We start from the raw sequence: 14,380 nt of genomic DNA on the forward strand, positions 1-14,380 counted from the left end.
ATGTATAAAATACATAGACAAGCACAAGATAAAAACAAAGGAAAATAAGAACTATCCATAACCCTTCCAGTAAAATAACCATGGTTAACATTTTGTGGTATATGATACATACACACACATAGATACAGATAGATGCGCTTTTTTGTGAAAGTGAAACTGCATTCTATATACTCTATATACTGTTTGGTCACTGCTTTTCTCACTTAACAACGTGTCAAAAGCATTTTTTTTTTTTTTTTTTTTTTTTTTGCCATACGTGGGCCTCTTACTGCCGTGGCCTCTCCCGTTGCGGAGCACAGGCTCGGAATGCGCAGGCTCAGCGGCCATGGCTCACGGGCATGTGGGATCTTCCCGGACCGGGGCACGAACCCATGTCCCCTGCATCGGCAGGCGGACTCTCAACCACTGCACCACCAGGGAAGCCTCAAAAGCATTTTTCATGTCATTAAAATTTCTTCTACATCAATTTAAAACAGCTGCCTAAATTGTACATAATAATATACAATTATTAACACTAGTTCAGTGGGTATTTTCATAAATATTGGTATATATTCACAGTAAATTAAGGTAAGTTCTTGGACGTAGGGTGCTGGGTCAAAGTATGCAGATATTTAAAAGTGTAAAACATGAAGTCATGTTACCCTCCAGAAAGATTACATCAATGTATATTCCCAGAACATCATTCTCATCTTCTCAGAACTGGGGAGTGATTTAAGTGTATGAATTCACTCATCAAATATGTATTGATGGCTTACTGTCTGGCTTTTTTGCCTCTCATGGGACCCTCCCCCAGAATCCACACCCACATCCAATCTTGGGTACACCCTCTAAACCCAAAGTTTGCCAAGTTCCTGGCACCTGCCTCAGCTGCTGAGTGGACTCCACTCAGCTCCCCAGAAGTCCTGCCTGCTGACCAGTCACCAAGCCGCCTGTCCTCCTTTCCTTTCTGCCTTTCCTTTGTGGTGGGAGCAACCATGGCCTGGAGTTTCCGTGGGAAAGCCCAGCTTGGGGGACTGCTCCTCTCTCTGCTTGGCTGGGTCTGTTCATGTGTCACCACCGTCCTGCCCCAATGGAAAACTCTCAGTCTGGAGCTGAACGAAATGGAGACCTGGATCATAGGACTTTGGGAGGTCTGCATAGATCAGGAGGAAGTTGCCACTGTGTGTAAGGCCTTTGAGTCCTTCTCGTCTCTGCCCCTGGAGCTCCAGGCATCCCGCATCCTCATGGTAGCCTCCCATGGGCTGGGACTACTGGGGCTTCTGCTCTCTGGTTTTGGGGCCCAATGCTTCCAGTTTCAAGGATCAGATGGGTATTCCAGAGGTGGCTTTGCCTCCTGGCAGGGACTTTGGAGGCATCAGCTTTGGCCACTTCCCTCTTTCCAGTCTCCTGGGTGGCCTGCGCCACAATCCAAGACTTCTGGGATGACAGCGTCCCTGAGATTGTGCCTTGGTGGGAGTTTGGAGATGCCCTCTAGCTGGGCTGGGCTGCTGGTGTTTTCCTGGCCCTTGGTGGGTTACTCCTTATCTCCTCGGCCTGCCTGGGAAAAGAAGATATGCCCTCTGTGCAGATGGCTGTCCCCACAGCAGCCCCACCATCCTGTGCTCCAGCGGAGGAGTCCGATCGCTCGTTCCACCTAATGCCAAGACCTAGGATCCTGTTCATCTAGGACAAGCTTTGCCAAGAAATCTATGGAACAGAGGAATGTCAGGAGAATCCTCTCTCTTCCTTATCCTCCATCACTCTATATTTGCTTGCCTCATTTTAGAGGTGGTAGTCACTGTCTCATTTGTTCAAGAATTTGACTATCTTGGTGATATGGTGATCCTAATTTCAGAATGAAAAATCAATGCACAGTGTCTAAAGACATGTTTATCTGATTTAGATTTTATTTACATAAAATACTTTTAAACTCATAACATTAATTATATACTTGATTCTTTTATTACTAGGGAAAACATATTACAAAATAGCGTTCAACCTAGAAAACCTAGTCTACTGGATATGAAAGACAGAAAAGCTAAAGATATGCCTTTGCAAATGAAAATGAATTATTGGTGATATTATATCACCTCAGGACAGGGACCCTCCTTGGGTTCATTTTCAGTCTCGGGCGCATGATTTGAAAGGGAGCTTCACAATATATCAGTCCTTGTGGCTGTACCCAAGGACTGCCCAATGTGGGCATACATGTGGAGAGAATTATCAGCTACTCGGAAATGTCTTTTACCATATGGAAAATCACATTATAAATCCCTTAAATTTTAACCTAAATGTCAGCAGAACTACCTAGGCTGCTAGGCAACCAGTAAAGTCCCTTTCACAACAATGACCCAAGTTCCTTTGCTTCCTGACCGCCTGGGCCAGGTCTTCCTCAGGCATTTCTGCAAGTCCTCAAGGAGGAGCCTCCCGCTTGCTCAAAAACCTGCTTATCAGCTGAAACTACCCTGCGTGTCCACCCTGATCCTCTGCTACCATCTGCCTCCCACTGCCTTAATCAGTTGAGAGTCACCACTGACCCCGTCGACAATTCCCACAGGAGAACAACTAAGGGTGATGGTTCCCAGTGTCCCCAGATATGTCCCTTTTCCAAGTTCAGAGGCATCTTTTGCTCACAGGACTGAGGAGCTCCCTCCCTCCACACGCTGGTACTGTGCTTTGCCTTGAGGCTGTACTGCTTGTGCTCAGATGCCTCTCCTTCTCAATTAAATAACATTGGCATAGCCCTGGCATCTTGAGTTAGCCACCACAGAATACGCACGCACCAACACAAGAATAAACAAGTTTGCCGGCACAGCCCAGACCAGTTCCCTTCTTTTTTTTTCCTGAGGAAATGAGTCTCCACAGGTGCAACTTCGTCTTCAGCACCTGACTCAGTTACCTTCTCACCCAGAATAGCATCCTCTAGGAGTCACAGTTTCTCCAGAAAGCTCCTTTCCCAGTATGTCCTTTTGTATATGTCCACTTGACATACACAAATCCAAATGACTCTTAGGTAAATAAATTTTTTAGTATAAAAGAGCAGTTTGCATCAAATTTGTATTCCGGCCTTCTCTGGTTCCAATGCCCATTTTATCAACTACCCCTTCTTGATTATGTTTCAAGGATCTTTAGGCCAAGTTTCATTCAGGGGTGAAGCTCAAATATCCAAGAGTGATCCTTGGATCCCATAGGATCTACAAGAAGGACTCATTTTGTTATTCATCCATCTGGCCGTTTATTCACTCTTTGAACAAATATTTATTGAGCACCTACCATGTGCTAGGCATTGTGCTAGCAACCAGGAATAAAACGGTAGGACAAAATGTATCCCTGCCCCTCATATAGGCAATTAGGGGAGACAAATATTAATGGGAAATCACATCAATGCAAATTGTAGTTGTAACAAACTTTACAAATCCTGAAAGGTACATGGTTCTATAAGATCATGCAATAGGAACAATTTAACCTAGTCAGGTTAAATGAGCGGGTACCCTAAGGAAATGATAACTGCCTACAAGTTAAAGGATGGATAGCAATTCTAGATGGAGAGAGAAAAAAGTAAAAGACAAGGCTGGTGAATTAGGAAGGAGCATGTTGTCTCTGTTCTCAGAACCAAGGGAAGCCAAGCATGAGGCCAGGAACAGGAGGTCAGCTGACCGAAACAGTAGCCTGCTCCACCTTTCCTAACACCTTGTCCCTGGGCCATATCCCTACCACACAGTTGTGTAGGGTTTAAGAGATGACAACGCACTTTCACATATCTTGTGTTTTATTTACTGTTATATTGAGGGTTTTTTTTTTTTTTGAGATTGGGAGAACAGGTATTATTTGTTTTGCTAATGAGAAAATGAAGAATTTAGGCAACATGCCCACAGTGAGTAATTAGCTGGATGAGACTTGAATCCAAGGCTTGGATGCCATGGCAGGCTTTTGTCACCCACCCCATCCTGTTGCTTCATGGGGATGGGTGACTGAGACAATCTACCAGACCAAAGGAAAAACTAGCACCCAAGCAGAAGAAAAAACCAAAGACCTAAAAGAAAAATCTTGTGCTCCGTGCGTTTGTTGAGGTCTAAACAGGATCTTTGTTGCCAGGTGGCTCACCTGGTCCTGCTGGTGACCTGCAGCCCTCATCCTAATCCCACGTGTGCAGGTGCTGATGGCATTTTTCATCAGCATGTCATTATGGCTTCCTCTGCAAGGAAACTGGACACAAACTAAAGGTTTATTAAGAAAAAAAATAGCCTGTTTTCCTAACTCTCCTTTATAAAGGACACAAAGGCATTGAAAAAAAATTTTTTAAAGGTCTGCATTTTTTTTTTTTTTGCGTTACGCGGGCCTCTCACTGCTGTGGCCTCTCCCGTTGTGGAGCACAGGCTCCGGACGCGCAGGCTCACCGGCCATGGCTTACGGGCCCAGCCGCTCCGCGGCATGTGGGATCTTCCCGGACTGGGGCACGAACCCGTGTCCCCTGCATCGGCAGGCGGACTCTCAACCACTGCGGCACCAGGGAAGCCCCCCAAGGTCTGCATTTTTTTAATATTTACTTATTATTTTGGCTGCGGCAGGTCTTACTTGCGGCACGCAGGATCTTTTAGTTGCAGCATGTGGACTACTTAGTTTCAGCATGCATGTGGGATCTAGTTCCTGGACCAGGGATCGAACCCGAGCCCCCTGCATTGGGAGCTCGGAGTCTTACCCACAGGACCGTCAAGGAAGTCCCCAAAGGCATTTTTTAAAACGATAGGAGTGGGGCAGGGACTGTTGATTGATTCCCAAGCAGTCAATGGCATGTCATCCCCTGAAGGAAAGGTGATCTGCATTCTGGCCAGAATCTACTTTTATAGAAAGAGTCTGAGGAATAAGATGCTTTTCACCAAAAACTGCCACTGTTTTTATCTACCTGCGTTGTAGGGAAAATAATGAGAAATAAAAATAGAACTAATTAAATCTTAGCTTCAGTTCAGCCTTTCTCATGCATTTGTGGCAAATCAACATCAAAAACATTTCTTTATTGTGGTTACACATGGAGAGGTGTGTTGTCATATGTATTAGGAACAGAAAGGGACATCAATCAATCGATGTTTCAAGGCAAAAGCTTTTATTATGTGCAAAGCATTGTAAGAAAATAACCCGGGGACTCGCCAAACGTGATGCAGTTAGAATTTGATATGTTCGGTGCTGTCTTCTCCACCGGCCTTCCTTTGGGTCTGAACATTTCATCATTAGCAGAGAAGGCATTTCAGAAGGTCCCTATCAAAACATTCATCTGTTACCCTTCTGAGCCTCTGAGACTAGCTCTAAGGGAAAAGTCCCAAGGGTTAGACACATTTTGGGATGGGAGGAAAGTAAGAAATAGTTTTATGGGCTTCTGGAAAGGAGACGTGTCTTAGCAGCCAGGGAGGGTTAGGATAATACAAAACTCAGAGTTAGGGAAATGTTTGCAGTCACTGGCCTCTGATATGGAACTGAAAGAAGCTGGGATCACATTCTACTCTACTAACTAATGGATTTATTTTTTTAAGCCAGTTGTTCTTGCTACCTTGCCACATTTATAGTATGTGTACAGACTGTTTTGTTGTTGCCCAGGATTTTGAATAGTGCCTCAAAGCCAAATCCCATGGGTGATACATGCCCTGGATTCTAAAGACAGGGGCTCACCACACTGCTGCTAAGAAGTAACCAAACTGGTGGTCAGCCTTCACACCCAACACCTACATAAGAGAAACACCCAGACTCATTAGGGAGGCTTCCCGGAAGGGAATTCGTAACAGTTGGGAGGACTGTGGTGTCTCTACCCTTCCCTGTGAGGAGTGGGGTGGAGACGGACCTCAGAAGGACCACTCACAGATGGAGCTGTTCCCAGCAGGGAAGATGGGTATCTGAAACACACCCATCACACCTGTGCTGAGCTGCAGAAACTCCTGGGCTATGGAGGCACAGAGGAGGGTGCCTGACCACCACCGGAGCAGCCTGCAGCAGGGGGCTGGCTCGAGTGGGGCAGAGTGGCAGCACCGCCCTTCTGCCTTTTACTGGGGCAAGGATGGTAAGCTTTCTGTAGCCCAGATGGCTGCTGGGGCAGGCAGTCTGGGTGACACTGTCCTAGAGCGCTGCTGGACAGTGTGAATGACTAGAGCAGGAGCTGAGAGGGACTGGAAGAGGCCAGCCAGGAAGTCCAAAAGCCATATCAGGGAATGATCTGGAAGTTTTCTACAGAGCTCTCTGAAGAACCCATAAAATACCCCACCCAAGAGCTAGTCATTGGATTCTTGCCATAACAAAGACCAAGAGTGTATTAGAAACAAAACTATTTCTTTAAAAAGTAAACACTGGGGCTTCCCTGGTGGCGCAGTGGTTGAGAGTCCACCTGCCGATGCAGGGGGACACGGGTTCGTGCCCGGGTCCGGCAAGATCTCACATGCCGCGGAGCAGCTGGGCCCGTGAGCCATGGCCGTTGAGCCTGCGCGTCTGGAACCTGTGCTCCACAACGGGAGAGGCCACAGCAGTGAGAGGCCCGCGTACCGCAAAAAAAAAACAACAAAAAAACCCAACCAACCAAACAAACAAAAAAGTAAACACTGTCCTTTGCCTTCTTCTGCTATAAACTCTCCTCCCCCAGGCTCTAGGGCTGCCAGAGCTAGGGGTTAGGAGGGGAACGGAGCAGGGGAGTAGAAAAACATCCCACGGCTCCTTCCTTACTGCTAGCCCCCGAACTTCAGGCTGAGGCCTGGACTAAGATGAGGGGAGAAGCACTGAAGCAAATGGATGAGAGTGAACTTTTGATCTAGACTGGTCCAGACACTGTAATACATGAAAATTATTCTTTTCATACTCAAACGGGACAATAAAGTTCTCAGGGAAAGGACAGCCAAAGGATCATACTGGAAGGTAGCCATGGAAACAAAAAGAAAGCTATTGACTCACTGTTCCCTATCAAGTTTAGGCCATTCAATAAAATGATTAAAGAAAAAATATGCCCAAAGCAAGAAAAGAACCCGACAGGAGATACTGTAATTTTTCTATCCAGCATAGGCCCGGATCCCTTCAGCATCCCTCTTCCAGTCAGACTGGCTAAAATATGATCACATCTGCTTGCCAGAGACCTACAGCACCCTGGATGTCTACATTACGTCCCAGTTATTTAGCATCCACCTGTGAGCCCTACATAGGCCAAGGAGAAGCCTTAAAGACCTTGCCCCACAAGACATTTCCACACGAGACCTGCAGCTAACAATACTTTACACCAAGTCATTGCTGCATCTATTGTTTCTTTTAACCCTTAGAACATAACAGCAAGGTTAAGGATTTTTTGGTTTTATAGACCAGAAAGTAGGTTTAGCCAGTATTGGAACTCAGTTGTTAGCTAACGATGCCAATATTCTTTCCATGAACTACATCTTCACGAGACACACCGATTCAGCAGTGGTTTGTAAATCAGGAAAGCTGTAAAACTGTTCACCTCATGAGTGAGGTCTGGTTATTCCCTAAGTAGAGACGGTCACGATGACTCAGTGAATGATGCTGCTACTCCTGGGTCATCGTTGGGGGTTCCATCCTTACTGTTAAAATCTAAGTGCTCATTTGGGAAGACCATCTTTGGCATGAGGGATACCTCTAGCCCACCGTTAGGGCTCTAGATAGAAAACTGGTCATACCTCCATGAACATGATTAATACAAGGACCAGCACACACTCGTGGCAATCCCTCAGTACTTAGGCAGCAGCTTATCAATTCCAAGTGACCTAAATTCTTTTTTTTAAAATTTATTTTGTCTTCGTCTGCACTGGGTCTTCGCTGCTGTGTGCGGGCTTTCTCTAGTTGTGCCGAGTGGGGGCTACTCTTTGTCGCCCAAGTCACCTAAATTCTTCAGAAGGTTTCTGTCCCCTTCTCCTACTCAAAGTTAATATTCCTGCTGCATTGCTTAATATCACAATTTCTTGTCTTCCTCATAGCAGGAACAATCCAGGCTTATCTGAGAAGGGAGGAGACCAGGTCTCTACCTTATAAGACCCATTCACTTGTCTGTAAATGGCCAATCAGTTACACACAACAGGGAGGTTGTGGAATCAGGTAACTAGCCAGCAGCCTATTGGGCAATGCAGCAAACAAGAGGGCTGAAAGGAGGAGGACATGAAAGTGCCCTGAAAATCTCTTAAGGCAGTTCCACTCTGATGTGCAGTAGATTACTATGTCAATTTAGTGTTTAATAGCCTAAGAGAATGTGGATAATTGTTTTAAAGGTTCAGGGAAAAGCAGTGTAATGACTGAACAGCTGAGAAGCTGAGCCTGTGAGCGAACTTTAAGGAACTGATGTGTTTATGGTAATTAAAAGAAAGGTTAATTACACAGAAAAAAAAATATTTTGCTATATCTCCATCAGAGTTGAGCTTCACAACATGAGGAATACACCAAAGTTATAATGCATTAATTCAGAAAGCATAAAAGCCGGTAAACTATCATTGCAGAAGATTCTACAGACTTTATGAAACCACAGAACTCAGTGTGTTGAAGACAATGTAAAAGCCACCTTACTAGTAGGCATGGAAGTTCTATGAAGAAGTAGTTCTAAGCTGTGACTGTATGTTTATCAGAATCACCTGTGATGCTTTCCAAGCATAAAAGCATCTGGGGTCCAGGGAAGTCTAATTAGTCCATATCTGCAGGGTTGAGGCCTTGGCAACCGGGATTTTTAAAGTGACAGCTGATTCTGGATTGGTGACCAGGGTTAGGAATCACTGCTGAAGAGCTCTGAATTAAAAAGGTAGAAAAGGGAATTCCCTGGAGGTCCAGTGGTTACACTCTGTGCTTCCACTACAGGGGGCACGGGTTCGATCCCTGGTCGGGGAACTAAGATCCCACAAGCCTCATGGCATGGCCAAAAATAAATAAATAAAAAGGCAGGAAAAAACTTACACAAGAGAAAAATAAATAAAAACAAAATAAAGTTGTTTGAAAAGACCAATAAACCTCTGGAAATACTAACCAAAAAGAAAAGAAGATACGTGTCACCCAGTATCAGTAATGAAAAGGGGGACATTACTAAGATCCTGGAGCCATTAAACACACACACACACACACACACACACACACACACAAGGCGTTATTATAAACGTTTTGCCAAGTAAATTTTAAATTTTAGACAAAATGGACATATTTCTCTTTTTTTGGACGAATTTCTAATAATTTTCCAAAACTGACACAAGGAGTAACCAAAAGTCTGAAAACCCTAAATGTATAAAAGAAGCTGAATCTATAATTAAAAGCATCTTTTCAAAACACACAAAAAAACAACTCTGGGATCAGATGGCTTCAACAATGAATTCTGCCAGAAATTAAGGAAGAAATAATCCTATCTTATACAAACTCTTTCAGAGCATAGAAAATGAGAGAACATCCCAACTCATGCAATAAGGCCAGAATAATCTACACCAAAACTTTGATAAGAACATTACAAGAAAAGAAAATTAAAGGCCAATCTCTCTCATGAATATACATGCAAAAGTCCTAAATAGAATATGAAAAAATTCCATATGCATATAAAAAATATATCACAATCAAATTCAGTTTCTTCTTGCAACATGGTTGGTTTAAAATTACTAAATGTAATTCACACATGAACAGAGTAAAGGAAAAGACCCATGTAATCATTTCAATAGATAAAGAAAAAGCATTTGATAAATTTCAACACCCATTCATAATTAAAAAAAAACTCAAACTCGGAATAAAAGGAATCTTTCTTTATCTAATAAACGGAATTTATAAAAAGCCTACAGTATGGTGAAATACTGAACACATTCTCCCTGATATGGGGGGGGGATAATGACACCCACTATCACCACTTCTATTCAGCATTATACCAGAGGTCCTAGTGTGACCAGTCAAGAAAAAGAAACGTTGTAAGGACTTGAAATAAAAGTCACCATTCACAGATAACATAGTGTATACAGAAGACCTAAAAAAAACCTGATAAACTATTGGAATTAATAAGTAATTCTTACAGGCTTGATATAAAAACATCCATTTGTTTCCAGATGTCAGCAACAAACAATTAAAAATGGAATTTAAAAAAATCACAGCATTTACAATAGGTTGAAAAACATCAAAGATCCAGGAATAAATCTTATGAAAGAGGTGGAAGACCTTTATACAGAAACTGAGGAAAACCTAAATAAAAAGTATACACAATGTTCATAGATCAGATGTCAGTTCTCTTCAAATTATCTATAGTCACTATAAACCACATCAAAATCCCTGGAGATTTGTGTATGCATGTGTGAAACTGACAAACTGATTCTAAAGTTTATATGGAAATATAAAAAAATCAAGAATAGCCAAGATGATATTGAAGATGTCCCAAACTGGACAATTTATTGTACCAGATATCAAGACTTATAAAGCTACACTAATTAGGACAATGTGATATTGGTACAAGCAGACCTACAGGCCGATAGAACAGACAAAAGAGCCCAGAAGCAGAACCCTACATAGACACCTTATGACAAAGGCATAGCACTGGGAAACACAAAATGTTTTCAATAAATGGTGAGGGTCAGTCCACTCAATGTGAAGGGTAAAACTGTGAAACTTCTGGAGGATAACACAGAATATCTTTATGACCTTGGAAATAATTTCCTCAATAGGGCACAGTAGCACTAACCATGAAGGAAAAGACTGATAAACTAGACAACCTTAACATTAAAAACTTGTTTTCACCCAAAGACATCAAATGAAAGGCCAGAGTGGGAGAAGATATAGGCAATGCATATAACCAAAAAAGCTTCCATAACTGGACTATATTTTCAAAAAACTCCTATAAATCACTAAGGAAAAGAAACAAAAAAAAGTGGGCAAAAGACGTAAATACGTATTTCAAAAAACAGAATAGCCAAAGGCCACTAAGTATATTAAGAGATGCTGGACATCCTTAGGACACAGATGTGGACAAAGGAATGTTGCCCACCATCAAGCCATCAGCCACTGCAGCCAGCCCTGATGGTGCACCCTGAGGGGAATTCAGGACAGAGAAAAACAGGATACTGGCCCTAGATAGTTAAGGTACATATCTAAGGAATCATTTCAATGAGGCTCGCATCTTCTCATAGGTAGAAAAGCACTAAAATCATTAACTTGAAATGTCTGGTGTTTTTGAGATTAGTAGCAGTCTTTTAATGTTCAACTACATGTTTTTCCCTCCCTTACCTCTTTGGAACAGTTCCTCAGAGCTATCTGAGAGGATGCCTCCAGGGCCACAGTCCTCAGTAAGGTCCCTAAATAAAACATAACTTGCAACTTGTAGGTTGTGCATTTTTCTTCAGCTGACACAGGGAAGTGCAAATCAAAATGATATCATCACATGTCTACCAGAATGGCTATATTAAAAATACTGACAAAATCAAATCTTGACAAGGATATGGGGCAACTGGAACTCTTATAAACTGCTGGTAGGAGTTTAAATTGGTATAACTGCTTCGGAAAACTGTTTGGTAGAACCTAATAAAGATACATCTACCTATTCCTATGACCCATATATTCTAATGATCCAGTAATTCCACTCAGAATTACATACCAACAGAAACGCATTCTTGGGCGCATCAAAAGACATGTACATGAACGTTCCTGGTAGCATTATGGGTAGCAACCAAAAACTGGAAACACTCAAATGACAATTAGCATAATAAATTGTAAGGTATATTCATTCAATGAAATATAATAAACCGAGCAAGGAAAATGAGTAAACTACAGCTGCAGTTAATTCTCCCTTCTATCCTACCCCTGCTACATCCCAGCCCTTCATTCAACCCTTGCCTCTTCTTCATTCATTATTTAAATTGTTCTATGTATCCACTTCACACCTCTTTCTTGAAGTGGGTAGGATAACAATGAGTTTATATGCTCCATACTTCTTGAAAGAGCTAATTAACAAATCCAAATGGAAAAGGATTGCAATTCCAGTTAACCAGGGAAAGGCTAAACCCAGTCTCCAGGGAATTTATGCTGAGGTCAAGTACCCTGCCCAAACTCTTGAAATCATTTCTGGTTAAGGGTCACACTGGTTCTTTCTCCCACCCCACCCCCAACATCCCTTCCCCTCATCCTTCTTTTTCACAACCCTTTAAATAAGTAAAGCCACTCTTAGCTTGAGACAGTTTGCTGACCCTGAAAGAAACTAAGCTGTACCTAAGGCAGCACCAGTACCCGCCATGGTGGTCTGAGTGGATCCAACACTACAGATGTACAGCTGTTCCTTTCTTCACCAACTGCAGGTTCTCAAAAGCTCATCAGGAAATAACTAATGTGGAAAGGTACAAAGCAAAAGATTTTACAAGACTCCCAAGGGCAGTCAAGCAGTTGTTAATATAGCACAGGCTATGAAGTGAGACACACCAAGGGTTAGTGTCCTGGCTCCACTACTTAGGACACCTATGACCTTGGGCAAACCACAGTCCCCATTTTCATCCCAGGGTGGTTATATAACTGTGCACAGTAATCAGTAATGACAGGTATTTAAAAGCAGAAGGCAAATGGTGCTACTGCCTAGAATTTTAAACAGTAAAAGGTAATCAATGGGTAAGAAAAGTGATTAATTTCCCATGAAACAGATCTTTGCAGTGAGCTTTAAAACACAAAAGCACCTCTGAATATCTGTAAAAGACGGCCTAACCATTAATTTAACCAAAATATAAGAATTTGGTTTCAAGAAAATAATTTTTTTGCCTTCTAAATCAGAAAAATTACAAAGTGGATACACTTACATGCAATGCAACTAGCAAATGAGATGAAAAGAGATCAGTCACCACTAGGTGCTGCTCAAGAAGTGACCACTGCCTTTCATCCCCATCAAGCTTCTCAACGCTCTAATCTGCCTTTCTCTTTTCAAGAAGAAAAACTGAAACGTGAGAAACGCTTATTGAGCCCATCCATTTCCAAAACAGAAAATATATATTTAAATAAAGGCCATACTGCATACCAAAGGTAAAACAAATACTTTTATTGCACATTTATAAAATCTGCATTGTTGTAGTAAGTGTTTTTCCCTCCCACGATTCCCTCATTAATCTTAAAATTTGGATACCCAATTTGGAGCCTTTTAAAAATTATCAAGAGGGGATATTTCTCTCTCTACATATACATATATATATAGATTTTTTTTTTTCTTTTTACAAACCCACATCCCTTATTTTTTAGAAGCAAAAAAGGGGAGGGGCATCAAAATGTTCTTCTGGGCCAGCAGCAGCCTTAGACATGGGTTTTGACAATTTTCAGACACTAGAAATTTTTACCTAAATGGTTAACTATGAAAACGTGATCTTTAGTCAAGTTTCACAATGTTGTTACTCCATCTGAAGTCCTTAATGCCTTCCTTTCTTTCACTCAGGACTGAGTATGAGGTTTTCTGGTTTATTTAAAAATATAAAGTAAAAGAGAGAGAAGAAAGGAAGGAGAGGCAGCTTTCTTTTGACTTTTGAACATCTTACTGCCACATGCATGACCTTATGTTCTACCCACGTGTGAAAGGGTAGTGGTTCATCAACAACCTATCTTGTCATCTCCTGTCAAGAGCCAGGCAAGGTGTATGCTTCTCCTCTCTTGCAGTTAAGAATTTTTTAATGTCATCTGTATTTGATAAAATAACTAGTAGCTGTTCATATGGTTCAGGTTCTGATGAATCACCCTTCTACTCTGCTGTCAAAAACACTTATGCCTGAAGGATAATTTTAAAAGTGTCAAGAGGCTTAGAAAAGCCCAAGCACGCCTGTAGGTACAAGAGGCATTTCAGGTCTTCTGCCATAAATCAATACCTTAATACACTGGTTCCTGCCTTTTTTAGTGAAATCGCTTTTATGATTCTGTACCTAAAAAGTGCAATTTTATTTTCAATCCTTCTTTACATACACAGTATGGTTGGGGTCTGGATCTGAATCTTACTTTTCCACCTAATCCCCTTCCCAAGGTAAACACTGTGACAACAGACTTCTATGCAACAGGCAGTCAACCAAAGACCAGGATGGGACTTGAACACGTGGGGGCTTATTTCACTGTCACAGTTGACACCCCTTGAATTGACTCCATGACAGCTGCAAACCTGCTACAAAGGTCATAGGGCGAATTGGGTCGAATAGTCGGAGGCTCCTTTAAGACAATGATTTCTGCAGAAGGATCTAGAAGTCTGGGTAGAAACTCCCCTAAGCACAGCTGCAGATTTTCTGTGGAGGAAAAATGGATGGTTACTATACAGCTAAATAAATCTCTGAGTAAAAACTAAGTCTGCAATGACAGGAGACGGTCTTTCATACAGCCATCACCCAACCTGAAAGGTTAAAGCATTGTTCTGGTCAGCTAATGACAAATGATGATTCCTTCAGGCCAAACCAGTAGCAAAGACCTATTTGCCAAATATACC

General features: G+C 42.2%; 2 protein-coding genes across 12 annotated transcripts in view; one reads left to right on the plus strand and one right to left on the minus strand.

Annotated features, from left to right (window-relative positions):
• The first annotated feature begins 974 nt into the window (after nt 1–974).
• Nucleotides 975–1,666, plus strand: CLDN25 (claudin 25). The gene is given in 2 exon segments (XM_004286735.2): nt 975–1,293; nt 1,296–1,666. Coding segments are annotated over 2 exon segments (690 nt in total).
• An 11,279-nt stretch (nt 1,667–12,945) lies between these two features.
• Nucleotides 12,946–14,380, minus strand: part of USP28 (ubiquitin specific peptidase 28) — a 56,960-nt gene continuing 55,525 nt past the window's right edge. For all 11 annotated transcript variants that reach the window (XM_033434558.2, XM_033434562.2, XM_033434561.2 and 8 more), the window contains one exon: nt 12,946–14,183. In XM_033434558.2, the coding sequence (XP_033290449.1) occupies nt 14,008–14,183 (176 nt within the window). In that variant the 3' untranslated portion in view covers nt 12,946–14,007. The remainder of the gene's footprint in view (nt 14,184–14,380) is intronic.

This window comes from Orcinus orca, chromosome 8 (genome assembly GCF_937001465.1).
Source record: "Orcinus orca chromosome 8, mOrcOrc1.1, whole genome shotgun sequence".
Lineage (NCBI taxonomy): Eukaryota > Metazoa > Chordata > Mammalia > Artiodactyla > Delphinidae > Orcinus > Orcinus orca.